The sequence below is a fragment of the Rana temporaria genome, chromosome 4 (genome assembly GCF_905171775.1).
Source record: "Rana temporaria chromosome 4, aRanTem1.1, whole genome shotgun sequence".
Taxonomy (NCBI): domain Eukaryota; kingdom Metazoa; phylum Chordata; class Amphibia; order Anura; family Ranidae; genus Rana; species Rana temporaria.
The window spans coordinates 321,604,995-321,620,746 of NC_053492.1; the positions used below are offsets into that span (position 1 = coordinate 321,604,995).

At 46.8% G+C, this 15,752-nt stretch overlaps 1 protein-coding gene across 1 annotated transcript in view; it reads left to right on the plus strand.

The window, feature by feature from the left end:
• The window catches only part of COG2 (component of oligomeric golgi complex 2), a 240,942-nt gene that overhangs the window by 210,013 nt on the left and 15,177 nt on the right, over window positions 1–15,752 (plus strand). The window contains 1 exon segment of the mRNA XM_040347789.1: window positions 3,152–3,291. Within this exon segment, the coding sequence (XP_040203723.1) occupies window positions 3,152–3,291 (140 nt within the window).

Genomic DNA, 15,752 nt, shown 5'->3' on the forward strand with positions numbered 1-15,752 from the left:
TCAAACTTACCAACCAAATTGCAAGCCGAATTCAACTGTCTAACTTAGTATGTTAAAAGCAGAGGATTGGTTGCACACATTTGCAAATATATGGATAAGCCACAGGCCGCTTAAAAGGCTCTCTGCATTCCTGTGGTCCTAACTAAACGTTTCTAGTTTCCTCAGTAGAGGCATACAAGTGCTAATGCTTGATGCTGCGGATAGGGGAAACAGCACAGATGGGACTTTCATAACCTCCGTGCTGAAGTACACACATTAGATGACCGTGTCAGCAAGGAGGAATCGGAGGTGAGCGCTCTGGAGCTTCGGGTCGCCCATCTGGAGAAGAGCCATGTGTCCTTTCAGGAGTGGCTAGCGGAACTGCAGCTCCAGGCCTGAGGATTTCAAGAACCGCCGCAATAATCTTTGGATCCGGGGGTTACTAAGGCGACTGGCCCTGAGAACTTGCAGGAGACGATTACTGCAATCCTTCGGAGGGTCCTGGGCCCGGACTCCCGGCTACCATGGAGTTCGACCGGATGCATCGAACACTTGGGCCTAGGCCACAAGATCCTGACCTCCCCAGGGATGTGATCTGCAGACTCCATCGCTATTCCCTGAAAGAACAGGTCCTCCGGGCAGCCTGGTCCAAAGACCAAATTGACTTTGGAGCCCAAATCGCCATCTTCCTTGACGTGTCCAGAGCCACGCTGCAAAGGAGGGCCATGTTGAAGCCCCTGCTCGAGAAGTTGCCGCGGGCCGCGATGCCATATCGCTGGGGTTTTCCACTACAGTTGACGATCAGCAAAGACAACTCTTCTTTTACTGTACGGTGCCATGCAGATCTGCCAGACATGTTCACCTTCCTGGACATGGAACTATTTTCCCTCCCTGACTGACTTCAACTGCTCCCCACCAGGGAGACCGGCTCTGCAACCCGGGTTTCCGGTCCAGGACCACCCCATTGCTCATCCAGGCGGAGAGGAGGGGACCACCTGCGCGTTGGAGTCCAGGAGCCGGAAATGTGATTCTTCAGAGCCACAACCGTGAGTGAGTGTCTCAGAGCACACAGCCTACATTGACTGTTGCACAGGTGTCCCTGGGGTTATCCTAGATCCAGCAACTTTAGGATGGGGGAGAGAGCCCGGGAGCTCCCTAGAGGGAGACTTATGTGACTTGTGCGAGCCCCTGTCCCTGATGTGTGGCGATCCTAGTTCCCACAAAAACTGCCTGGAGCTGACCCCCCTGCATCTGCCGAGACTGCACCTCACTGTTTCCCTGTATGAACGCCATAAAGCTTCCCTGTTGCAAGCATGACGATGCAGCCCTGATTGGGTTCCGGGATCAGGACTTTTCAAACTTTGGGTACGTCCACCGGGGGGGAGGGATTGTACGGATCACTTTTGATGTTTTGCTGATGGGGGACTATGACTGTAGGACAGTATGGGACTTGGGATGCTCTGTAGCTAATTGTTGCTGTGGGTGGGGCCTGTGGAGGTGTCGGGTTCTCCGATGATAGCTCCTCTACCCATTGCTCCCTGCTTTACCTATCCTTCTCTCTTTCTTTATCTCTCTACGACGCTGGCACGCGAGTGCTGGGCCATTGGAGACGGTCTGATTTTTCTACGGGCCTCCCCTGCGATGACGGATTTCTCCTCCTCCTCATGTGATATATGTTTTAAAGTATGGAGAGGATCTAGCTTTACTGTATTCTGTATGAACGCAGGGCCGTCTTTAATGTTGATTGGACCCTGGGCAAACATTTTCTTGGCCCCCCCCCCCCCCCCCCCATGCAATTTTGCACTCCACCTGCTCTGAGACATACAATAAATATCAGCTAGACTTAAAATCAGTGTACTGTATCAGATCAGGTAGTGATTGCGATTGGTTGCCAGAGGACTGACACAAACGCATCAACGCACATATTCTTCCAATATAAGTGTTATTTGACACATTCTGTATGATAACAGATTACAGTTTGTACAAATTATACAGAAAACCATAAAAATGATGGGAAAAAAGTTTTAAATACGATTTAAAAAACACATAAAAGTGAAAAGACGAATGGTGTAAAGCTGAGCCCGGGGGGGGGGGGGGGGGTGGGGAGCTTCTACACTCACTATGACCCTCATTAAATCAGAATAATAACCTACCTCAGGATTCGGAGGCTGTATTTTCACGCTAGCCGGCAGAGAGGGGGCGGGACCAGGAACTCCACTCGGAACACAGTGGCTGTAGTTAGAGCAGTGATCAGAGTGGGCATGTCAGTGGAGCTCCCGGACCTCTGTATTCCCCAGCCAGTATAGAGGGGGCGGGGCCGGGAGCTCCACTGACGCGCCCACTCTGATCACTGCTCTAACTACAGCCACTCTGTTCTGAGCATACAGGCTACATGGGGCGGGGTCAGCACGTCTGTGGAGCTCCCGGTCCCACCCCCTCACTGCTGGGTAGATCGGGAATACAGCCTCCCGTGCCCTTGTGCACTCTGCAAAGTCAGCGTCGGGGCCCCAATTCACGTGTAGCGCAGGGCCCCCTACAAAGATTGGGCCCTGGGCAAGTGCCCCATTTGACCTGCGCTAAAGACAGCCCTGTATGAACGTGTCTCTGTATTCCCGTATGCTCTTTCTTAAATAAAGAATTTATTAAAAAAAAGAAACAAAGTACCAAGACAGTAACCCAATGGGAAGTGGACATCAGAAGGCTGGTGGAGCTGGAAGTAACCCACAAAGTTTTGATGTGAGAATCCCTTACTCGAGTCATATCTGGTCCATATTCGTTGGTCCTTCTGGTGGTCATGTGTGACAGACTGTACCTCGTCCCTTCTTGGGTTAGTGGCTACTGCTCACATCCCATATGTTTCTGAATTCTTGTGTTGCTCAATGGACGAGAAAGAAAATACGTTTTTTTTTTGTAGTTTCTATTAAAAAATAAAATCTTGTCCATTGATTGAGAGGCACAAGTTCCACCTTACTGTATTTTTTGCTGGTCCTGTGTATTGCTTCTCACAAAAATAAGGCAAGCTGGATAGAGGGTGTTATATGGGACAGCTTTTCTGTTTGCCAATGATCCAATCGCCTAAAGGGAGCATTATATAACCTGACTTTCTTAATTCCTGTGTACATCAATGAACTCCAAAAAGATTCACAAGTACTAAAATCCTATTTTCTTGCAGGAGGTACCAACAAAACCTTCATCTTATGTTGAAAATGCTCTTAAGCCACTTTTTCTCCTGCAAAATGAGTATGGGAATATACTGAAACAAACTACCAAAGAGAAATGGTTGAAGGGGGCACTAACTGAATGTACACATAAGTAAGTATGTTAAAAAAAAATGTAAGACTTTAAAAACAATTGTGAGTGTTTGTGTTAATGCAGTGAGGTCCACATTTTGGACAGAGGACAACTGGTTTGCAAGAAGCATGTAAAAGTCAATTTGTGTCACATTGTAACAACCATCTCTACACAGTGTTGGGTTTTTTATTGGCTAGCTTTATAACGATTTTGCATAACCATTTGCCCAGTGCAAGTGCATGTATATTCTTTCTGTGCAAATTCAGCAAAACAATGTGGATAGGAATTGTGACGGATCTTGAATACCCCAGGTGGGCACATCCGCCAGACCTGTGTCTCCTGTCCTCCAAACGCAGCCTGCAGATTCGCCATAACCAGCCCTTAACCCCTCAATCACGAGACAATCCACACAGGTGTTGAGGGTTAAACATGCAGAGCATAAACTGTTTATTAAATACAAGACAAACACTTTTACACACAGTTAGGGACACTCCCCTTAGCTTTGTCTTAGAGGGGAAGGGGTAGGGGACAAGGAACAACCAATGGGAACGGAACACTTGTACATTGAGACTACAGATAAACATAATGGCCCGGATTCACATACCTTGGCGCATATTTATGCCGCCGTAGCGTATCTTCTTTACGCTACGCCGATGTAGCGCACAGAGGCAAGCATGGAATTCACAAAGCAAATGCTCCCAACGTTGCGCCGGCGTAACGTAAATTCGTAAGCGTAAGCCAGTGTAAGTGGGTGTGACCTTATGCAAATGATGGTCCGAGCGTGGAGCAGTGTTTTACGCCCCGCGTATCATGAACGGAGCATGCGCAGTGACGCAGACGTATGACCACACCCCTGTGCGCATGCTCAGAACTACGCCGGCGCAACTTCCTGGGATACGCCGGCCCACCGGCTTACGCCGAGCACATAAATGCACCCAGCCATACGCCCGTCCAGCGCTAAAGTACATCCTGCTTGTTTCCCCCCCCTTGAAGCAAGGTACTTTTGCTGAGCGATGGCTAATGTTGAGTCTGAGAGGGACAGGAGGAAAAAAAAATTCTCCCCAGATGAGAAGGCTGTCCTCATCTCTGCCATAGAGAAATATGACGTTTTCCTCCATGGCGCACAGAGTGGCCAGACCAGCAGGGCAAAGAAACAACAGATCCTGGAGCAGATCACCCTTGATGTTAATGCCCTTGGTCATGAGTCCCGGACCTCTAAGGACATTACCAAAAAAATCAATGATTTGCGTCGGCTTGTCCGGGATAAAGTGGCCGTCATCAGAAGGCACCAGAGGGGCACGGGGGGCGGACCACCATCTGCTGTGCGTTTGACCCCGGAGGAGGAGGTGATCGCCAGGTGTCTGGAGAGGGAGCAAGTGGAGGGCCTGGAGGGCTTTGACTCCATTGACCAGGCCTTGAGGACAGGTAAGTGTTTTTTATCCCCGGTGTGTAGCATGTGAGGGGGTGGAAGGGAATATGTGACAAGTGTGTGGGTCCACCAACATGTGAATGCTTTGTGTCATCCACAGATGTGATGGAGGGAGCTGGGCCATCTGCTGCCGGTGGCCGTCCCACGCCATCCCCGGAACATCTGGCTCAGCCTGACCCCCTGGGAAGCCAAGAGACAGCGGTGGAGGGGAGTGCCTACACCTCTCCTCTAGAGGTGGTTGAGGAGACGGTGGATCTGGATCAGGAGGTTTGCCTCTACTTTGAGGAGTCTTACCTTTTGCCCTGGCCCTCACAGACTTCCACGTCCATCAGTGGAAGCCCCTCACCCCCCCCCATCAGGGAAAGCCCCTCAAGGGCCTCCCCGTACAGACAGCCCCAAGCCTCTCCTGCCCCCAGGAAGGCTACACACAAGACAAGGGGTGTTCCTGAATCCCTCCAGGAACATCTTGCGAGGGAACAGACCCGCCATATGGGTGCTATATCCGGGGACCTGCGACGTGTGGCAGACAGCCTGGCCTCCTCAGCCCAGATATCTGACAGCCTGCAGGATGTCAGTGGTAACTGCGCTGCTGTGGTCACCTGCATTGGGGAGCTGCAGGCCACAACATCAGGCCTTGTGGCAGAGGTGAGGAGCCTGGCAGTGGCGGTACAGGCCAACACTTCTGCCATCGAGGCGGACGGGAGGCAGACGAGGCGACACCACCGCCAGCTGCAGATGCAGGCGCAGACTAACGTGGTCCTTACCCGCATTGCCCTGGCATTGGAGGGTAGGCAGCCAGCACCTGCCAGGAGTGGCAGACCTGGGGATGATCCTCCTCCAGATGCCCCACCTGGGGCTCCCCCCAGGCAACTGAGGAGCCGGAGCCGTGGCACCATGCGTGGCCCACGACAGGGCAAATGAGTGCCTTTTTTTTTTTTGCTCAGGTTATGAGCTTTTTTCTTTTGGAGTGTCATGCACATAGGGATGTCCCGGCCTCCAGTAAGGGCATGCTATGTCGGCCGATGGCATGAACCCTTTTTGTTTGTTTGTAGTGTATGCACACGGTCAGTAGTGCAGGCTACAGTGTGACTGGTGTGTAAATGTGTGGGTGACATGCCTGCCAGCAAGGTGTGTCACCCTGGGTCGTTGGGGAGAGGGTTATCCCCACGACCATGTGAATGTGGTATGAATGGACAGTAACACCATTGGGGCACTGGTGTGGCGTTGCTGCTCCCAAGTCCTGCATGGTGGACTTGGGCTAATGCAATGTGAAGTGGATGTGGTGTGTGTGAGCACGGGACCCCAGATGGCAAGCCCCCTTTTTTTTTTTGGGGATATTTTTTAATTTTTTTTAAATCTTTTTAGTTCCTTTTTTTTATATATTTTTCTTTAGTTCGTCTTTCTCAATTCGCGGCAGCACCCCCCAGGCCCATGCCTGAAGCTGTATAAGGGGCCCCATAATTCCTGATGGCGGCCCTGCCTGGCATGTTGGCATACAGATGTGTTGTCCTGCAAGTGTGGTTGCTCAGCTCGTCCGTAACGGTGCTGCTGCAGCTGCTCTCCAGCTGACCTGTGCAGGTCTGGTGCTGAGTTACACCTGCTTTATGTGGAATAACTTTACGCCGGACGTTGAACTTACGGGCACCGCGCGTAGCCTGCGCCAGGTGCACGTACATTCGTGAATCGCCGTATCTTCCTCATTTGCATATTTGAATAGGAAATCAATGGGAGCGCCAGATGCGTCCAGCGTAAATATGCGCCCACGATACGCCGGCGTAGGAAAGTTACGTCGGTCGGAAGAAGCCTATGTTCAGGCGTATCTAGTTCTGTGGGCACGGCGCACAGATACGACGGCGCACATTTACACTTATGCGGCGTATCTCGAGATACGTCGGTGTACGTGCTAGGTGAATCTGGGCCAATGAGATTATGGTAAGCAGGCAGCCTCTCAATACACATCCCCTGCGGAGAGATGTCTCCAGTCCACACCATTTTCTATGCTATGTGCCATTTACCAACACAATTAGACACGGCAACAAGAGGGGGGGATGGGGGAGAAGGGATGTAGCATTACATTACATTATCTCAATGCCAGCTTGTCTCCAGTCTCTTCTGGGCCATAATCTGTGGGTAGGAGGCCCGCCCACAGTCCCTTCCAAAACACACAGGGACAGTGGGTTCTGTCACATTTCTCCCCTTTTAAAAACAGACTAACCAGGTTCCTGACCCTTAACTGGTCTGCACCTGCGTTAGTCACAAACTCCCACCCCAGGCAAACAGGAAAAGTAAAAGTACCACTTTGGCGCTGGGGAGCAAAATCGCACATACGTTCTCCTGTGAATATAAACAGCCGCTGCAGAGTGGGAACAGCTGTCTGCAATCCCCTGATCCGGGGCTGGGTTGCAGATATTGGGGGGAGCTGAATAATCCTCTGCCCCAATGCCAGCGCTTCAGCTGGTAGGGAACGTAGGCTGGTAGAGCTATGCATTTGGGGAGGAAAAGGTACTTGCTTTTCTCCTGGTGTAGTTACCAGCTGCTGAGAAGGTATCTTGCAGGGACTTTCTCCAGGACTCTCCATCTCTTTTTCTGATGCTGGGCAGAGACCAACAGCGCTCTGTCCTGTAGCCAGCACTTCTGCCGGGGGGACATGTACAAAAGTTGGGTACAGCCGCTGGAGAGGGGGAAGGGTTTTCTCCCCTGCCGGTTCTTTGACCAGCCACTGGGGTGACTTTTGACAGGGGCTGTCTCCCAAACCCTCCAAAAACATACTGAGGGCTGGGCAGGGGCCAGCGGAACTCTGCCCCGTAGCCAGCGCTTCTGCTGGGGGGAAAAACACTGGGGTAGTGTCCAAGTGCTGGGGAAACAGCTCACTGAGGTCATCCCTCGGACTCCCTGGATCTAACTGAGGGTGGTCAGAGGCGAGCGGCATTCTGCCCTGTAGCCAGCGCTTCTGCTGGGGGGATGAACATTGGGGTAGTGTCCAATTGCTGGGGAGGGAGAATTGCTTCCTCTACTCCCGGTGGGGATATCTGCTGTAGGGGAAACAGCTTACGCAGATCATCTCTCAGATTCTCTGGATCCAACTCTTTTTCTGATGCTGGGCAGAGGCCAGTGGCACTCTGCACTGTAGCCAGCGCTTCTGCTGGGGCACCGGATGCGATACTCTGGACTTGCTGCTGATCACCATTTCCCAGCCTTCCAGCACCTGTTTCATTTCCCCTTTCTGAGACCTTCATGCTATTGGCTTGTCTCGCTGCCTGGGGGACCTCCGGTGCGCTCCGGCATTCTAGCACTCGCAGTGCCCTCTGTATCATCGCCGCTTCTTCCATTGCGGTTAGGACGGGAAAACGTAGGGGCACCCCTGGCCCCATTTGCTCCTCATCTTTGTGACTGTCTGCTATTTCTCCCAGGCAGCGGGAGCCATGCCAGGCTGCTGATCACCGTCAAACAGCCTCTTGTAGGCAATCTCGAGCTCCCATTCCTGCTCAACCAGGAACTCCAATTCCTCCAGGTCACACGCCTCTTGGGGGAGGTCCAGCACCGTTATCTCAGAAGTCCAGGATGTTTTCAAGCCGCCACTCCTCGTCGCTCCCAAAGTCTGGGTCTCCGTTCATTTTTTGATGGAGCAGCCCCACGCCGCCGTAGCCAACGCCTTCTGTCGGGCTGCCATTTGCAGTACCTGGCCAAAGTTGAGCCACGAACCACCGGAGGGCTCTGTAGCTGGCGTCCAGTTTCATCCCCCTTCCGGACCAATCTTCGAAGCTCTGCCTTCCACTCATCTGGCGGTTGTTCCCTCAGGAACACCTCTCATGCACAGTACTGCGTCCAGTACATCTCTGTGTAGGAGGGAAGGATGTTCCCCTGATGGTGCCACTCGTGGCTTAGCGCCTCATGCCGGCGGATCACATCCTCCCAGCCGAGCATGGTGTGCTCCGTCGCTGGTCCCCAATGTTGCCTCCGCATGCCTTGCAGCCTCCTCCCGAACTCCGCTCTCATTCTGGCCGGTCCGCGTATCGCTCCTCGGCGGCTGCCCGGATCTTGAATCCTGGTGGTGGTTTGGATGTCCTGGACTGCAGGAGACATCCCACTATGGCCACCACTGTGGTGGATCTCGAATACCCCAGGTGGGCACACCCGCCAGACCTGTGTCTCCTGTCCTCCAAACGCTTCCGCAGCCTGCAGATTCGCCATAACCAGCCCTTAACCCCTCAATCACGAGACAATCCACACAAGTGTTGAGGGTTAAACATGCAGAGCATAAACTGTTTATTAAATACAAGACATACACTTTTACACACAGTTAGGGACACTCCCCTTAGCGTTGTCTTAGAGGTGAGGGGGTAGGGGACAAGGAACAACCAATGGGAACGGAACACTTGTACATTGAGACTACAGATAAACATAATGGGGTATATCCAGATAGATTAGCGGATCTTTAGATCCGCGTAATCTATCTGATTTACGATCCGCCGGCGCAAGTTTGAGAGGCTAGTGCAGTATTCAGAAAGCACTTACCTCGAAACTTGCGCCGGCGGATCGTAAATCCCCCGGCGGAATTCAAATTCCGCGGCTAGGGGGAGTGTAGTATTTAAATCGGGCCCGTTCCCGTGCCGATTTAACTGCGCATGCGCCGTCCGCAAATTTTCCCGGCGTGCATTGCTCCCAATGACGTCGCTAGGACGTCATTGGTTGAGCGTAACTTGCGTCCAGCTCTTTTTTGAATCGACTTACGCAAACAGCGTAAAAATTCAAAACTCGGCGCGGGAACGACGGCCATACTTAACATAGGATACGCCTCACATAGCAGGGGTAACTATACGCCGGAAAAAGCCGAACGCATGCGACGTAAAAAAAAGCGACGGGTGGGCGTTCGTTTCTGAATCGGCGGAAATCGGCATTTGCATATTCGTTGCGTAAAAACCGAAGCGCCACCTAGCGGCCGGCAGGGAATTGCAGCCTAAGATCCGACGGTGTAAGTCGCTTACACCTGTCGAACCTAAGGGAGATCTATGCGGAACCTGATTCTATGAATCAGCCGCATAGATGCGACCGTCGGATCTCAGAGATACAACGGCGAGATTATGGTAAGCAGGCAGCCTCTAAATACACATCCCCTGCGGAGAGATGTCTCCAGTCCACACAATTGTCTATGCTATGTGCCATTTACCAACACAATTGGACACAGCAACAAGAGGGGGGGGGGGGGAATAGGAGGAGAAGGGATGTAGCATTACATTATCTCAATGCCAGCTTGTCCCCAGGTCTCCAGTCTCTTCTGGGCCATAATCTGTGGGTAAGAGGCTTGCCCACAGTCCCTTCCAAAACACACAGTGACAGTGGGTTCTGTCAGAGAAATTATCCTGTACAGTTCAAATATAAATGGCCGATTTAAAACTGTGAACTCTTTATAAACTTATATCTGTCACCTACATATAATGCCATTTTAACATCTTTACCTTTTCAGTTTGCCCAGAATTAACACCTTCAGCCATGTAACATAAATAATTAAAACTTATTTTAGACTTTATGGTATCATGGTGAGTGCATTATAGAAATACAATAGGATGGTTTTACAAATCTCTATTACATTCTTAGTCAGCAGACAGTAAATATGGGTACATTTTTTATTTATTTAATAAATCTCTGATAGTGGAAGGGTTACAGTACCAGGGTATCTTTATAAAAGAAAGCTAAATGCATTAAAAGGCACTGATAAAGGTAACTCCACTTTTGTGGGGAGAAAAAAAAAAGTATATGTGTGTATATATATATATATATATATATATATATATATATATATATATATATATATATATATATATATATATAACCTATACAATTGCTACACAAGCAATGTTGTAATTAAGTGTTATTAAAAAATTTACTTTTCCGCTGTAATTTTCTGTAAAATTCAATGCAATATGGCTGCCTGGAAGCATGCCTAACACCACCAGAAATGACATTTTCAGCTTTTGTAATTGGCTCGCTGATTTTGCCAGCAGTCTGCACAAAGATAAGTCAGATTTTAGGCATCCTCTGAAACAAAAATTTCATTTTTGGTGATACAGCCACATCAGCTTTCCTCATTAGAATACTGCAAGTGCATCAGCTGATTATTGGTGAAAGTCCATTCAATCTGCAGACAACAATCAAGTGGCGTTTGGTTTTATTGACAAAAATTACCTTATTTATGCTCACCTCCGCTCATAGATTATTATTTGTGTCTGTCAACTTTAATTCGCCGCAGCGAAAAGGTGTTTGTTTCCTCATTCTTCCTTGCTTCTCAAAGTGGTGGTTTCAATTTATATATATATATATTTTTTTTTTTTCAAATAACAATTTTTATGTTTTTTTTGTTTTTGTTTTTGTTTTTCATGAACAAAATGTAAGGATACAGGCACTATGTTTATAACAAACAGAACACCCATAGCGCAGCAAGGACATTTTGAAAAAGCTATAACAATAGCAGCTACAATACAGATATATCAGGAATCTCAAAGACAACTTAAGCAACGGGCTCTCAGCCATGGCTGTAGGGTTAAGGAGGAAGTCAACTCAGCCCACATTATCCACATTTTTCATTGAAGCAATACTTGCAAACATTAGAGCACACAGGCATGTCGATTCTCTTATTCATGTCAGGTCTTAGGTAAATATTGCTTACTTTCATTGTCTGGCTAACCACAGCAGTCTGCGCTATGTCAGCTCCTGGTAGACTGTTTTAGAGTGGAGTACATTTCCGCCCTCCCTGCCAAAATCTCGTGCATGTGTTGCACTTCCCATGTTGCTGGCTAGATCCGATGTTTGTTTATATGGCCTACAACTGCCGGAGCTCTCATGGGATTAAAATGGATGCCGTCGAGTGCTGGTGATGTTGGCACGGCACCTTTGTGGAGGGTTTGACAGCCCACTGAGTGTGCCGTGAATCGGAGCAGAAAGGCGCATGTGCAAATTTCGCCACTGCAGGGGACAGAGGCTGTTTTCTCACGAACAGTGCAGCTGTGGGGAAAATAAAATTTAGCTATAAAAGTTATTTCAGTATGCTTTGAATGAGGAAAAGTGCTGAAAGAGAGAGTTTACAACCACTTTAAGTATCATAGTGCAAAATATCTATGAAAAAGGGAAAATGATGGCACATAGAGAACTAGGAAAAAGAAAAGGAAGTAAGAAAGCAGAAGAGAGATCAAGGACCACCATGACGGCTCACTCATTTAAGGAAGGGAGAGCAGACAAAAAAAGGGTGGGCCTTCCTGGAGATGCCACAGTTCCCAACCGTGGTTATGGGCCTCCAGCCGGTCCAGGATTCTAGCAGTTAATCTCTCCATTAGCTCCACATCTTTAATTTTAGCATACAATGCAGCTGAGGGGGGGGGATGTTTTTTCCATTTAAGTTCTATAAGGCAGCACGCAGCCATAAGGAAATGGCGCAGCAACTTCTTATAAGGTTTGGAAATTTTCAAAGGTGACGGGGCTGGAGTTGGTGGGATAGATATCTCAAAAAGGCGGCATAATAGTTGTTGCACTGAATGCCAAAAAGAAACAATCGGCAGACCGCTCAAATATACATGGAAGGGAGGGTACCTTTGTTCTTATGACAACGCCAGGAACAATCGGAGCAACAAGAAAAACTGGTGCATCTTAAAGGGGTTGTAAAGACAAAAATATTTTCCTCTTAAATTAAAGTCTGACAGTAGCTGATAAAGTAAAAAGTAATGTTTTGCATTATAACTAGTTTGATACCTGTTGAAATCGAACTGTTTTATTCACATCCGTAACTCCTGAATCGTTATTCTCACTGACTTCCTGGTTTGCGGTGCGCATTCATTCTTGCTACATCACGGCCTAATGGGAACTACAGTTCCCATTAGGCTTGGCCTCCATGCCTGTGAGGGATAAGAGAGCATCTTCACGCAGGGCTGTAGTCATAGGGAGGGGGTGAGCACATTCTGCTTTCCACCATGCAAAACGGCTCAGATGCTGGTGGAAAGCAAGAAGAGGAGTGACAGGAAATGGCATTTTGAAACCTGGATTACTGTATTTTGGAGGTCAAAAGGAAAAACGAGGTAAGTGATATTTAAATTCTCTAGCTTACAGCAATCAATTGATCTAATAAAAAACGAACCTTTAGTGTTCCTTTAAGGATGGAACAAAATTATAATAAGTAATCTCACATTTTTACACACCAGGAATCAATTTAGGTAATCATTGAACATTTAAATCAGAAAAAAATATTTGCATAACTTCATCCTATTCTTAGACAGTCTGGCAAGATGTAATCACTCTCCAAATTCATGTAGTAAGCACTCCAGCATTATCCTATCATAAACATATATAAGATAAATATGTACATGTAAAAATAAAAAAAATATATACATACATATAAAAAAAAATACATGTATAAAGATTTCCCATTCATATCTTCACCACCAATGGGAACATCCCATTACATATAAATATCAATAATATGTGCATCCTTTACATATAAATAAAAATCCCCAATCTATCACCAACAATTGACCCCACAGGATCATATATATATATATATATATATATATATATATATATATATATATATATATATTTATACTAAATCCCTGGGGAGCAGATCCAGAAAAATATATGTTTTATATAATAATAAATGCAAATCAAAGTCTGTTTAAACCCCTTGGTTGTAATGTATCTAGGTGATTTATCCATTGAACTTCTAATTTTCTTAGTTTTAATTCCCGATTTTCCCCTTGTCTGTTTATGAGAACCGCATCAATTGCCATATATACCGGAGCTGTGAGACAGTGGGACCCATTATAATAAAATGTCTTGCTAGGGGCAATTTTGTTTATCCCTTATTGAGTATTTATGCCTGGCTATTCTCTTTTTACTTTTTGGGTAGTTTCCCCCACATATGAGACCGCATGGATATTTTATTATATAAATAACATAAGATGATTGGCATGTATAATACCCTTTAACCACTTGAGGACCATCTAACGCCGATATACGTCGGCAGAATGGCACGGCTGGGCACAGGCACGTACAGTTACGTTGCCCTTTAAGTGCCCAGTCGTGGGGCGCGCGCGCCACCAGCGGCACGTTTGCGACCCGGTCCGAAGCTCCGTGACCGCACCTGCGGACCCGATCGCAGCCGGTGCCCCGCGATTCGGTCACAGGAGCTGAAGAGGTGGGAGAGGTGAGTGTAAACACACCTTCCCCGTTCTTTTCTGTGGCTTGTCACTGATCGCCTATTTCCTGATATAGGGAACAAGTGATGTCACACGTCCAGCCACGCCCCCTACAGTAAGAATCACTCCCTTAGGGCACACTTAACCCCTTAGCGCCCCCTAGTGGTTAACCCCTTCACTGCCATTGTCATTTTTACAGTAATCAGTGCATTTTTATAGAACTTTTCGCTGTGAAAATTACGATGGTCCCAAAAATGTGTCAAAAGTGTCCGATGTGTCCGTCATAATGTGACATAATGCAGTCACGAACAAAAACACTGATCGCCGCCATTACTAGTAAAAAAAAAAAATAATAAAAATGCCATAAAACTATCCCCTATTTTGTAAACGCTATAAATTTTGCGCAAGCCAATAAATGCTTATTGCAATTTTTTTTTTTTTTTACCAAAAATATGTAGAAGAATGCGTATCGGCCTAAACTGAGGAAAAAAATTTTTTTTATATATTTTTTGGGGATATTTATTATAGCAAAAAGTAAAAAATATAGTTTTTTTTTTAAATTGTCGCTCTATTTTTGTTTATAGCGCAAAAAATAAAAAACGCAGAGGTGTTCAAATACCACCAAAAGAAAGCTCTATTTGGGGGTAAAAAAAGGACACCAATTTTGTTTGGGAGCCATGTCGCACGACCGCGCAATTGTCAGTTAAAGTGACGCAGTGCCGAAACGCAAAAAGGGGCCAGGTCTTTTACCTGCATAATGGTCCGGGTCTTAAGTGGTTAATATCTGTATTATAACCCCGGTGAGAATGTGTAAAATATTTTCCTTTTTTCATGAAATTGCAATGCATGCAACTCAAACATGGATATGATCCATGATTCTGTGGACCTAAATTTTTTTACATTGTTTTGTTTTTTTGTTTGAATTTGTCAGATCTAACCAATCGGTTGTCTATGGTCCTACCCTTACGTTATGAGGGAAAAGGGGGATTAAAAAATTCAGGAATTTGGGGGAAATTTTCTTTCAATATATGCCACTGTTTTTTAATGTTTTTGTATTTTGAATGAATGTGAATGATATTGATAAACAAAAGGTAATTGTTTATCCATCTTATTCATACTTCTTTTTGTATCCACTTCATTTCTTTCTTTCTCCATAAGCTGCAATGGGTAACCTCTCTGACTTAATTTACTCCCCATTTCATGCAGATGCTTCTCTCTGTCTGCTTATTACTGACACTTTTATTAACCCTTGTTGGCTTTTTGTAAACGATTTAAATACTCCAGGGGGGTGGAAACTTTTGTAATATAAAAGTTAGTTGCAGTCTGTAGGTTTTACATATAGGTCACTGGAAAGTCTGCCATTCCTAACTGTAATGCATGTATTCAAAATGGGGAATTTTTTCCTGACTCAGTCATATTAAATTGTAATCCAGTTATCAAATAATTACTATACAGGTGAAACTCAAAATTTGAATATCATGGAAAAGTTCATTTATTTATGATGATTAGTAACAGTTCTATGACCCAATTGGGTCCCGCGTTGGCGATCACGGAGCTCAAGGCAGGGTCGCGAGTGCGACCACACGGCTCGCAAATTAAAGGCGACGTACCTGTACGCCCATTTGCGCAGCTGTGCCATTCTATCGACGTACATCATCGTGCGGGAACCGGTTAAAAAGAAAAACGCTTTCTTTCAAAACAATTTCCAATAGCTGTATCAAAAAGCAAATCTGTTTTTTGTTGTATAATTCCGACTTAGGAGTCGGCGACAGGCTTCAATTCCCAATCCATGAGGGATAATTGTATACAAACTTGAAATATCCCATGAAACGAATCTGTCCCTACCGTTAAATCATGAATTTTCATCAGAAAAA